We start from the raw sequence: 11730 nt of genomic DNA, 5'->3' as shown, positions 1-11730 counted from the left end.
TAAAAGAAAACAGGAAAGGGGCGAAATGGAGGTTTTATTTGGAGGGAAAGGGATGTGATTAGCATTTACTCACCCACTTTCGCTCCAACACTAGCTCATTCATTAACTCAGAATAAACACACACTCGGAGCCTGAGAGGTTGGAGTTTCTACAGGGCATTCTGGGAAAACAGACCATGGGGGACCAAAGGTTTGGAATGAGCGCTGTGGAGCTGGCCCCGTGAGGCCCTCCTCCCATCACCTCCACTATAAACCCCAGGAGCTGCTGTCAGTCACAATCACTATAGCCTGCAAGCAAGTAAGGCAGTTGTTGCTTTGGTACTGAACTTATGCCTGTTTTCAATAGCACTAGTGATGGAAATTTAACACCGTTTTAATGGCCAAACAAGCAGGGTGTTTAGTTAATTGCCCATGTGCTTGAGTCATTACTGACTAGCACTTGCTGTTGCCAAACTAGCCATTTGGCTTAACAGTAAACGCTAAATCAAAATGTTTAAGTTTTATTTTTTAAGGAATGGTGCAGGGATTATTATAAATTAGTGCACTTAAAGTGATATGTCACTCAAAAATGTTAATTATATTATTAATTACTCACCCTAAATTTAAATATTTTGGTTGAAATCTGAAAGCGATGAGGATGAGATCCTCCATAGACAGCATCGATCAAGTGACAATCAATGTGACCCAAAACATGGTCAAAAACATTCCACTTGACTTCAGACTGAAATATAAAACATACATTTTTAAAATTCAGACAGGAACAGGGCATTAGAGATCATCATCATCATCATTAATTATTATTATTATTAGCGATTTTAAATTAGTTAAATTTGCTGAAAAGCTAAGTTGACCAGATTTCTTTGAATGGATACAGGACAGTCAGAATATGTGTATAATTTGTATTAAAGTGCATATCCTCAGCAAAAGGCACTTCTCTTCATAGTTTTTTCTTACTTTTGAATGTTGAATGGCTTTCCTAATGTAAGCATACAAACACCAGCTTTATAAGGTACACTTGTCCGTCTGCTCATCAACCCAAATTTCCAATCAGCCAATCACATGGCTGCAACTCAGTGAATTTTGGCATGGCTGCTGGTGCCAGATGGGCTGGTCTGAGTATTTTAGAAACTTCTGATCTACTGATTTTTTCACACACAACCATCTCTAGGGTTTACAGAGAATGGTTTGAAAAGAAAACATCCAGTGAATGGCAGTTCTTTGAGCGCAAATGCTCTGTTGATGGCAGAGGTCAGAGGAGAATGGCCAGGCTGGTTCAAGCTATTAGAAAGGCAACAGTAACTCAAATAACCGCTCGTTACAACAGAGGTTTGCAGAAGAGCATCTCTGAACAAACAACACATCGAACCTTGAGGCAGGTGAGCTACAGCAGCAGAAGTCTACACCGGGTGCCCCTCCTGTCTAAGAAGAACAAGTAACTGAGGCTACAATTCGCACAGGCTAACCAAACTTGGACAATAGAAGATTGGAAAAACGTTGCCTGGTCTGAGGAGTCTATTCAGGTAGGCTGTGTCTTTGACACAATGCTCAATTGGTACTAATGGGCCCAAAGTGTGCTAAGAAAATATCCCCCACACCATTAAACCTCCACCACCAGCATCGTGAACCATTGATACAGGGCAGGATGGATCCATGCTTTCATGTTGTTGATGCCAAATTCTGACCCTACCATCTGAATATTGCAGCAGAAATCGAGTCTCATCAGACAAGGCAAAGTTTTTTGTGGGGGATATTTTCTTGGCACACACATTGAGCATTTAGTCAATGCCACAGCTTACTTGAATATTGTTACTGACCATGTCTATCCCTTTATAACCACATTGTACCCATATTCTGATGGCTACTTCTGGCAGGGTAATGCATCATGTCATAAAGCGCAAATCATTTCAGCGTGGTTTCTTGAACATGACGATGAGTTCACTGTACTCAAATGGCCTCCATATTCACCAGATCTCAATCCAATAGAGTACCTTTGGAATGTGGTAAAACGGGAGATTCACATCATGGATGTGCAGCTGAAAAATCTGCAGCAACAGCGTGATGCTATCATGTCAATATGGACCAATATCTCAGGATTATTTCCAGTACCTTGTTGAATATATGCTATAAAGCATTAAGGTAGTTCAGATGGCAAAAAGGGGGTCCAACCTACCATAGTAAGGCATACGTAATAAAGTGCTGGTGAGTGTATGGGTTATGTGATTTCACTATGCCACTGATTTGATGATTATTTCAGATGTGATACATTTTATGAAGTGGTACTGTATATTCAACATACCTTCTAATGTTCATGTTTAATATTGCTATACAGGGCCCATTCTAGACATTTAAAGGGCATAGGTAATATTAGCGCTGTTTTTCCAGTTCAGTCATTTTTTAACAACAAAATAACTTATCTTTATTGCCCCCTTGTGGAGAAAAGTGAGCAATGTTGCATTTTATCCTTGCAGTTACTACTGGCCTATTGCACAAGATTAAGTTCAAAGATCGTCTCCGCATTAGTTACAAACGATTAGATGTCATCAAGTACCAAAAGACTAATAATAATCCCTGCAAATAGGGCTTAAGTGTATGATTAAAAAGAAGGCCAGAATGAACAGTTAATTAATTCAAAAAACTTTTTACTTATTTCAAAATAAAATAAGTGTGTTCATGAAAACTAATGATGTAAATAGGGGGATTTAGAATACAGACATTCGTAGTCTGAAATGTAAATTGTTTAGTCTGTTTGCTCTTTGATTCTGTTATGCATTACTGTATATTTTGTATGTGTAAATTCAAAATACAAACCTCAGAACTCTGAACCTCTTTTTTTATTTTATAACACTACAGACCACAAAACCAGTGATGGATGGATGGATGGATGGATGGATGGATGGATGGATGGATGGATGGATGGATGGTGGATGGATGGGTGGGTGGATGGATGGATGGATGGATGGATGGATGGATGGATGGATGGATGGATGGATAGATAGATAGATAGATAGATAGATAGATAGATAGATAGATAGATAGATAGATAGATAGATAGATAGATAGATAGATAGATAGATAGATAGATAGATAGATAGATAGATAGATAGATAGATAGATAGATAGATAGATAGATAGATAGATAGATAGATTAATTTGGCCCATACAATTTATTAAAAAAAAATATAGGCTTGTCTTGGCAATGGTCACTTATAGTGTTTAATTACGTTAAAAGAAGAAAAGGAAAATAGCTTAAAGTTACATGAATTAAATAATTAGTTCCAATAGTGTAACCCATATAGCAGTCCCAAGGCATATTGGAAGGCCTGAAAAAACAGAAATGTGTGAATGAAATGTCTGAAAATATTCTTTTGATGAATGCAAACATCTATTTACCTTTTAGTTTTATAGTCTTACCAATTGACAGGGTTGATGCAGAATTTGAATCCACAGGTCCTGAGGAAACAAAATCTTTTGACATCAGGGTGAAGAATATGTTTTCATATAAAACATTTAACTTTTGTTTGAATTTTAAATGCTTTGATTAAATAAATTAATTTACCAGATCTGTACTCTCCATTGCAGCTGTTAGCTAAAAAAAACATATTTATTATTATAATTATTATTTAGTGTTATAATTCTTTATTTATTTTTGTTTTTTACTTACGTTGTTGGTCAAAAGCACACTTTGATTCTGTGATAGAGAAAGAGATGTTTTATTTATTTTTATGAACATTAGAACTTGACATTGATAATTCCAGAACATCCAGTGTTGAAAGTTTGTGACATGTATTACCCTTAAGGTCAATAAAATCATGAGTAGAGTGTTTTACACATCTTAGTTTGATGTCCGCTCTCCACTGAATACAAGTCTCTCCAATTCCCTCTTTGATCTGGCATGATGGCGTAGAGTTGCCAGAGCTGCAGATTGGGTATTTTTCCATCTTATTTCCAAAGCAATCAATATTTTCTTTACCAGGAGTCAATGCCACTCGATAACTGCAGTTTTCTACAAATACAAAAACAAAATTCCAACAGACATCGACCAAGAACAGAAATGAACAAAAAAATCAACATCAGAATGAAGTCTTATCAACTAAGTTCTAAAAAACATCTAAACACATACCTGTTTCATTATTTGACTGACAATTATTGACAAATATTATCAGTTCAATAATCACCTAAATAATGTTTATGGCCAACACAAAAATGTTTTGCAGATGTTAAGTGCAGTTTGGAGAAAGTTTTAAAAAAAATTTAAAAATTATTTTAAAAGTAGTATATTAGTCTTGTAAGATACTAAAATTATAATATCTGACAATCTTACTGTTGTTTGTTTTGTTTTAACTTGGAAATGTATTCTTTCGAGACATGTTAAGCTGTTTTAAAACATAAGTAAAATGTTACATGAATGCACCTTAGGCTAAACCAAATGTAAATTCACTTATGTATATAATTGAAGTGCAGCTTACTGTAATGCATGAAGAATAGGATGCAAATTTGAATATCCCCGATGTGCATTTCACAAGTTTCTAATCCTTTTTAAAGGTACTGAAGGACACTGAATCTGTTTTTGTGCACGTGAACTACAGTTATAATGTTCACACGTCGTATCCAACTGTACTGTTCTCTCAACAAAGTAGTAAACTTTGTGTATAAATTAAAACGCACATACTGTATAGATCCATAAATGGTACAAATGTCTGAAAAAAGTCAGCTTTTTCTGTTTTCACTGACATATCTTTACAAGCATCAATACTCATGGCAATTACAAAGATTTACTTATTTAAAGGATTTTAACCCTTTAAATAATAGTTTGCGTACATGATGCTACTGTAGTGTTATAATGAAAATATAATTCATATCATGAAGCAGTTAAATGGAAATAAACATGTATAGTTACCATTTGGAACTGGAGTTGGCAGGCACCAATTGAAACAAGGAATTATAAAAATCTGCAAAAGAAAACACGATTACATACACAGCATGTTTATAAACACACACATATGTTCCCCAATACCTCAAAAAGTGTAGAGCTTGGATTTACGTCCTTAAAAGTTTGTACTTTGCAATATTAGGAGTACCAGAACATTTAAAATGAAAAACAAACACAGAAAAAACATAAAGTACTACCTTTAATTTAGATTCAAACAATCTTGACCATCATGGCCACCAAAAATCTGGTTAAGGCATTGTGTAGCCATATCTATACATCATAATTTTGGTAAATTATAATACCATCAAATAAGCTATGCATGAGATCTAATGAAAGTAAACAAACTTATTTTCACCCTCAATTTAACAAAAGTATTTTTTTTTTAATAAACTTTTACATTTTTGAAAGAGCATGTAAAAAATGTTCTTGGAGCTTGAGTTAGTTTCCCACTTTCTGCTTCTGCTTTGCAGCACTTTCGATAGGACTAAATGCAATGCTTCTGACATAGCGATGAGCTCAACATCTTCACTTTGTGCAGTTTAGATGATTTTATTTGTGAGGTTATTTTTCTTTACTTTCACAGGCCTTTAGTACAGCTTCAGTCCAGCTTCTAAACCGTGTATACTGTACATCTCAGAGACTTTACCATGCTTTAACATGCGTTAATTTTTTATAAAATTCTGTTCAAACATCGTAAACTGAGCAAAAAATGTATGTTGTGGTGTTTTATAGCTATAAATATGCAATGGGGTTATATGAAAAGTATTTAAAAACAAAAATCTTTTATTTTTTAAGCATGAACATGCTATTTTAATTTTAAAAAGCCCATACACTCTCATATCCGCAAACAGTTGTATACATCTGCCTACTTAAACTTTATATGCACATACACAAAACTTATTTGATGTCCAATGGCTGATGGGTACATCTCTGCTTCTCGATTCTCTTTTATTCCAAATACTTTTTGAAGCGCCCTTCTAGCTGAACATGTTTTTTCCATTCAAAATGGATTCTCACCTAAAATGGTGGACAGTATTGTGTAATACAGTGGTGCTCAACCCTGTTCCTGGAGTGAATCTACCTTCCTGCAGTGTGTCTACAACCTTGATAAAACACAAATAAAACAACTGATCTAAAGATCTGAAGGAGCACTTGGTAATTAAAGAGAAGTGTGTTTGATCAAGTTTGCTGTTTAACTCTGCAGGAAGACCATGAACATTGTTGAGCACCCCTGGTGTAAATATGTAATTGTTGATTATTTGTGATTATTGTCATAAATAATCTGCTAAATCTGATCAGATTGTTGGTCATTTAGTCAATGATAATATACTGATTATATTTTCAAACATGTAAACTTAAATTAATATAAAATTAAATTAAAATGAAATGTTTATGCCTGGGACAAGAGTTGGAGTAAAATTAGGGATGGAAATTTGGGTAAAAAATAAAATGAATCATGAGACTACACAGTTGATCTTCAAAGGTCAAGTGAAGGTGAAGCATTTTAAGTTTAAGAAAATAAGGTATGCCTATTTTTCTGTTTAGTTTATGATATTTTTGCAACACAGTTATATTAGCATCATTATAGACTTCGTGGTGGGCATGTCAGGGCATGTCAGTCACACAAGGATTTTTAAACACAGTTCATCTCACAGATCGTGGTATAAATATTGTAGAATTAATTGTGGTCTTTGTCATGTCTGTGTGTGCGTGTGTGTGTTTCTAGTCTTAGCTAATCTTCTAATTAATAGATAATGTTTTTTTTTTGCACTCGAAATAATACAGCACTCCAACAACAGAAAAAATATGACTTCCTCTTTTGTGTTCCACAGAACAAAGAAACCATCATCCAAATTATCTTTCTATCTTTGTTTTTTTACAAATATTTTCACACAATATTTTAGATTCTATAACTTTCTGACACAAGGAGTTTTGAGAACAAAAGCAAACCTGTTCTTGATAAGCAAAGCATTTTCACATGCTCTCGTTTCATATCACACAACACAGTCTCATCCAAATCACAATGACTAATGACTTATCGACCACATATGAACAACTATTAGATAAGGTTTCTGAGTCATAAAACCCAGATTCGATCATTAACTAAACACTTCATTGCAATAATATCCTCTCTGTCTCGCCGTCAGCCCACAAAACCAAATTGCACGTGGAGAACAAAAAGTGGAGAACAACAATCAAACTGAAACGAAGGCTGAAAAGTGAAAACACAAACTTTTAAACACATTGGATGTAAATAAGTAAATAATAATAAGCAAATAGGCAAAAAGTTACTCACCACTACAACAATGTGATGCATTATTGAAGATGGGTGTGGGCTCAACTCTATCAACAGACCACTGTCAAACTCCACCCCCTAAGTACTGAACACCAAGCAGGGTTTTTTTACCGAATTCTGCCTATTCAGTTTTTAGGGAATTCCTGTCAAGTTCCTAATCATCAAAAAGTCATCTTAAATGTAATTTTCTATTTCATTGTTGTGCAAAAGTGAAAGCACATGTAAAGCTGTAAAGCTAATGCATGCTATAGAGTAGATGTCCAAATACCACTTAAACTCATTTGTGCTTTGCAAACAATTACTTAAAATAATTAAATCAGTATTTCTATGTATTTGTTTCAGTATTGATTAAAAACAAAAATATGTTTTTTTTAATTTTGCAATTGTTTGCTTTGTGTTTTTGCATGGCTACCTGGTTCATTTGTGTTGAAAAGGTTGATCATGTTTCATCTATTTCTGTGAGACCTGGAAAAAGTGTCAAATATACAGTGGGAAAAATAAGCATTGAACACATCATGTTTTATCCTGGGAATAATATTTCTAAAGGAGCTCTTGAGATAAAATTGAACCAGATTTTGGTAAAAACTAAAACAATACAAACATAAAAATATAACAAAAACTAAATCTGAAAACTGAGTTATGTGTAATGACAATAAAATGACACAAGGAGAAAGTAATGAACTATTGAAATGTATTTAATACTTTAAATAAAGAGTTTTTTAAAATGGCAGCTTAAAGTAGTCTCATCTGGATAATGAAGTCACATGCATTTCTCAGATGTGAGTTTTTTTAACAGACTTCAACAGAGTGTAAAAATCTTGATGGATCTGTGGGTCTCATCTATGAGATCTGATCTTTAATTTGTATTTTCTATTGCATTCGAGTCAGGTGAATGGCTGGGCCATTCTATAGCTTAATTTTCTTTCTCTGAAAGCATTTGAGAGTTTCCTTGGCAGTACGTTTAGGAAAGAAGTTTCAGGGTCACAAAAGCTTTTTTTATTTGATTTTAATACAGTAAAAACTATTTACTGTAGTAAAGTAATTATTATAAAAACTATTATAAATAAATAATAAATATAAATAATAACTTTTACTGTTATTATTTTATTACTTTAAGGCAAAATTTCAGTTTAAGAGATCAAACAGTTAAATAAACTATTAGTAACAGCTTATTAAAATATAGGTCAGATCTTTAAACAGCTGTTGCTGAATGCAAGGGGAATCCACGCTGACTGTATATGAGAGTTTGTTTCTAAAGAAATCTTGTGTTCGGCTAAATATGATGGGGGAGGGGGAAAATATTCTAAATGTTTCGAAGAATGTTCAAGTCCAAAGCAGAAAGCTATTTTAACTAACAATGCTTAACACCCATGATTTCCTGTTTGGCTTTATAGAAAACGGGGGGAAATCAAAGATGATTTTATATGTTGTATTTATTAGACTGTGCAATGCAGCATTACAGCAAAAGCCTAAACTGTATTTACTATGATAACAGCGCTGCTTCTTCCTTATGTGATTAGGGGAATTAGGGGGCCTTGACCAATGTCAAGAAGCCTAGCTCTTATAAATTTTCAATCATATATTGTAAAATCTGTGTATACCATTAAGGTTTTAACATAATTACTTATTTTCAAAACAGGGTTCCCCCATGAACAGTGGAATGTTTCTGAACTTGTTGGCCTGTTCAAATAAAAGAAAATTTCCCAGTGAACAGTGGCGACTCCAGATTTACAAACAGCAATTTATCAATTTTTATGAAAAATGGTGAAAACATTAGCCGATCATGTGACAGTGTGAAAAATTACAGTGCTGTGTGTTTTCGCTGTCAAATCTTTAGTAACTGATCCAGTATGTTCAGTGACGATGGTTACAAAATAATTCAGGCCCGATTGGCTAATCGGGAGGACCAGGAGAATTGCCGGTGGGCCGGTCCGTTTTTGCTAGGGTGTCCCTAGCTCCAGAATCTGTTGCTCTCAGCAGTCACACTTTTTAAATAAATTTATTTATTTACTTGACCACCATCTTCTTATTCATTATTTTACCAGCTCAGCTCTTTTTATCAATTTTCTCGCAGCCCCGTGGGCATGATACAGCCTGCAGGTTATCGATAATATGACTCAGATGATGAGATAGATGAGTCACCTCTGAATGTTTAGCTGTTGTGGTCCAGTGGTTAGCACGTTACGTTATGACGCCACTGGCCCGGGTTTGATCCTCGTCTGAGTAATTTTTTTTTTTTCATTTTTATTGTTAAGACATATAATACTGTTAGGGTTGTGGAACATTTGAAGTTCTAAAGCAGCTGTTTTCTCAAAAAAGGACGAAATAGTGTAATTAGAAACTGAATTGGAAATGACCTTATTTGAGGTGGGCCGGTCTGAGGCTTGAAGCTCCAGGGCTGAAAAGGAGTCCCACTCCGGCCCTGAATAATCTATTTAATTTTGCATTAAGAAGACAAAGGTCACACTTTATTTTTAACATGCAGTTTATCTACAATAATAATGCTAATAAAAAACTAATCTACAGAGAAAGAAAATATCTATAGACAAAGAGAATGCTTATAGTTTTAGGGTGCTTTCACACCTACACTTTTGTTTCGGAACTTATCTCGTTTGCCCAGTTAGTGCGGTTCGATTGGCATATGTGAACAGGGCAATCGCGCTCTGTTCCGCGCCAAAGTAATCGCTCCGAGATCGCTTGAATGAGGTGGTCTCGGCTCGATTGAAACGAACCCTGGAGCGGTTCGATTGTAGTGAGAAAGCGATCCAATCCGAGCGCGGTTGTATCACTGTGTTTTATGGATATGTAATAGGCATATATGGCTATATGAAGAGAGAATTATGATTGGGGTGGGAAGTTTCGCGAGTCTCCGGATGCCCGCAAACGAGTGATGATCTCCCGGTAATCTCGCGTCTCCCTACAGGTCCTCAAATAGGCATCGTCGCGCACCCTTCTCACCCCTCCCCTCCGCATCTCTCCTCAGACACATCGCGCGAGCACCCTGTCAATCACCACCAAACCACCACTTCTCCTGACAGCTTAGCGGGACGCTGCAAAATAAACCCTGACACTCTGACCAATGTGAGGAGAGTTTACTCGCACGTGACTTGTTTAAGCTCTTTTGGTCCGATTAGAAACTGTGCAGTGTGAAAGCGAACCGCTCCAAGAGCAAAGAGCAACAATGTAACAATTGTAATCTCTGTTTCGGAACAACTGAATCGATTCACAGGTGTGAAAGCACCCTTAATGGAGCCCCATACCTGAAGGTGCTTAGGGCTAAATCACCCCAAGTCCGCATAACATGAGATTGAAGTCCATACCTACATATCAAGCGCATTGTTAATCTGCCTGTTATTTTTTCCAATAATTTCAGTGAATACAATAAATCCAACGACACACTTAAAACACGGATTTGAACCATCAACATCGGTCAAAACGGTATGCTTTCACCACTAGTGTTGATGCATTGCCCCCCCCCCCTTGTGGACAAAACAGGAATTGCTTTAAATGACTCCTACAGGAATTTTATTGCAAAGTAAATTGGACCAAGTTATGAGAACATTAGCAAAGCATTTTCAAAAATACATTAAGGGCCACAAAGGGGTATTTATGGGAAGCTCACTGGGACATTAAAGGCTCACTGGGTGTTTGTTAATCTGTGTGCTTTTGAATGATTGTCCTTTTTCTGACTGTTTAAATATAATCATAATAATAATACTAATATTAGGTGGCAACTATTTGGTTAGAGGAAAATATAGTTGTCTAAGCAATATGTGCTTTTTTACAGACAGGGAGGCACCTTTTTTAAGGCATGTGCCATTTATTAAATGTTCTAGAATGGAGCCATGAGGTCCGAGAATATGGGTGAAGAAGGGTGACTAACATTGTAAATACAAATTAGTTATATTAAGATGTCGCTAACATATAACAACAGGTGGATGATAACTGTTTATAGAATATTTAAAATAACTATTTATAGATGCTGTTTATACACATATGAAATAGGCTAAACCTTACTAAATACCCACAGGGCACTTGAGACTTTTTTTTTATTATTTTCATTTTTAAACAAAAATATTTATTTAAATAAATGTATTTCCAATCGGATATGTAATGGGGGGGAAAGAAGAATGAGTTCATCAGACGCTGGATTTCCGGGTTAATGATCGATCGCGTCAAAATATGTTGCCATGCGCTTTACAAGCTACGCCACTCAAGCTGTTAATAGTGGCGTATTTTCGTTATGCTGTTTCTGTCAATCAAACCCTGATGGATGAAAATAGATTAAATAGTTTATATTCAATGAGAGGTACACTATTTGCACTTTAATAAAAGACAAAGTTAGGCAAGGCAAAAAACTATTCACGATACACTCTATACATAAACACATCATACACTCTAAACATATACACTCCATACATATGCACACAAGATACATTCTATACATAGCCTATACACACACACAATACATTTCCCAGAGATGGGTTGCTAATGGAAGGGCATCC

General features: G+C 35.3%; 1 protein-coding gene across 3 annotated transcripts; it reads right to left on the bottom strand.

Moving 5' to 3' along the window:
• Positions 1–73: 73 nt before the first annotated feature.
• On the bottom strand, positions 74–10570 carry LOC147834509 (uncharacterized). 3 transcript variants are annotated; one of them, XR_015504288.1, is made up of 9 exons: positions 7226–7268; positions 4897–4948; positions 3790–4002; positions 3661–3687; positions 3556–3585; positions 3411–3449; positions 3256–3319; positions 595–720; positions 74–287 (listed from the first exon to the last, which is right to left on the bottom strand). XR_015504288.1 is itself a non-coding variant. In XM_087276558.1 (8 exons), exons 2-8 carry the CDS (start codon positions 7644–7646, stop codon positions 3261–3263), a joined length of 429 nt encoding a protein of 142 aa, XP_087132684.1. In that variant the 5' UTR covers positions 7647–7690; positions 10486–10570; the 3' UTR covers positions 2812–3260. The 3 variants fall into 3 exon arrangements, 2 of the variants coding, with proteins under 2 accessions (XP_087132684.1, XP_087132683.1); XM_087276558.1 differs by lacking the exons at positions 74–287; positions 595–720; positions 7226–7268 and adding exons at positions 7638–7690; positions 10486–10570 and having other exon boundaries at positions 2812–3319; XM_087276557.1 differs by lacking the exons at positions 74–287; positions 595–720 and having other exon boundaries at positions 2812–3319.
• Between the last annotated feature and the right edge of the window lie 1160 nt (positions 10571–11730).

Source organism: Danio rerio, chromosome 12 (assembly GCF_052040795.2).
Source record: "Danio rerio strain M-AB ecotype USA chromosome 12, GRCz13ab, whole genome shotgun sequence".
Classification (NCBI taxonomy): Eukaryota; Metazoa; Chordata; class Actinopteri; order Cypriniformes; family Danionidae; genus Danio; species Danio rerio.
Note: the sequence above shows the minus strand (reverse complement) of the source record. Positions and strands in the feature narration are given on the sequence as shown.

Excerpts from the sequence above, each read along its gene's own strand:
- LOC147834509 (XM_087276557.1), bottom strand. The coding sequence starts at position 7,246 with ATGCATCACATTGTTGTAGTG. Across the intron at positions 4,003-4,896 it reads GCCAACTCCAGTTCCAAATG|AAAACTGCAGTTATCGAGTG; the intron begins GTAACTATACAT and ends TTGTATTTGTAG. Across the intron at positions 3,688-3,789 it reads TGATTTTATTGACCTTAAGG|AATCAAAGTGTGCTTTTGAC; the intron begins GTAATACATGTC and ends TCTCTATCACAG.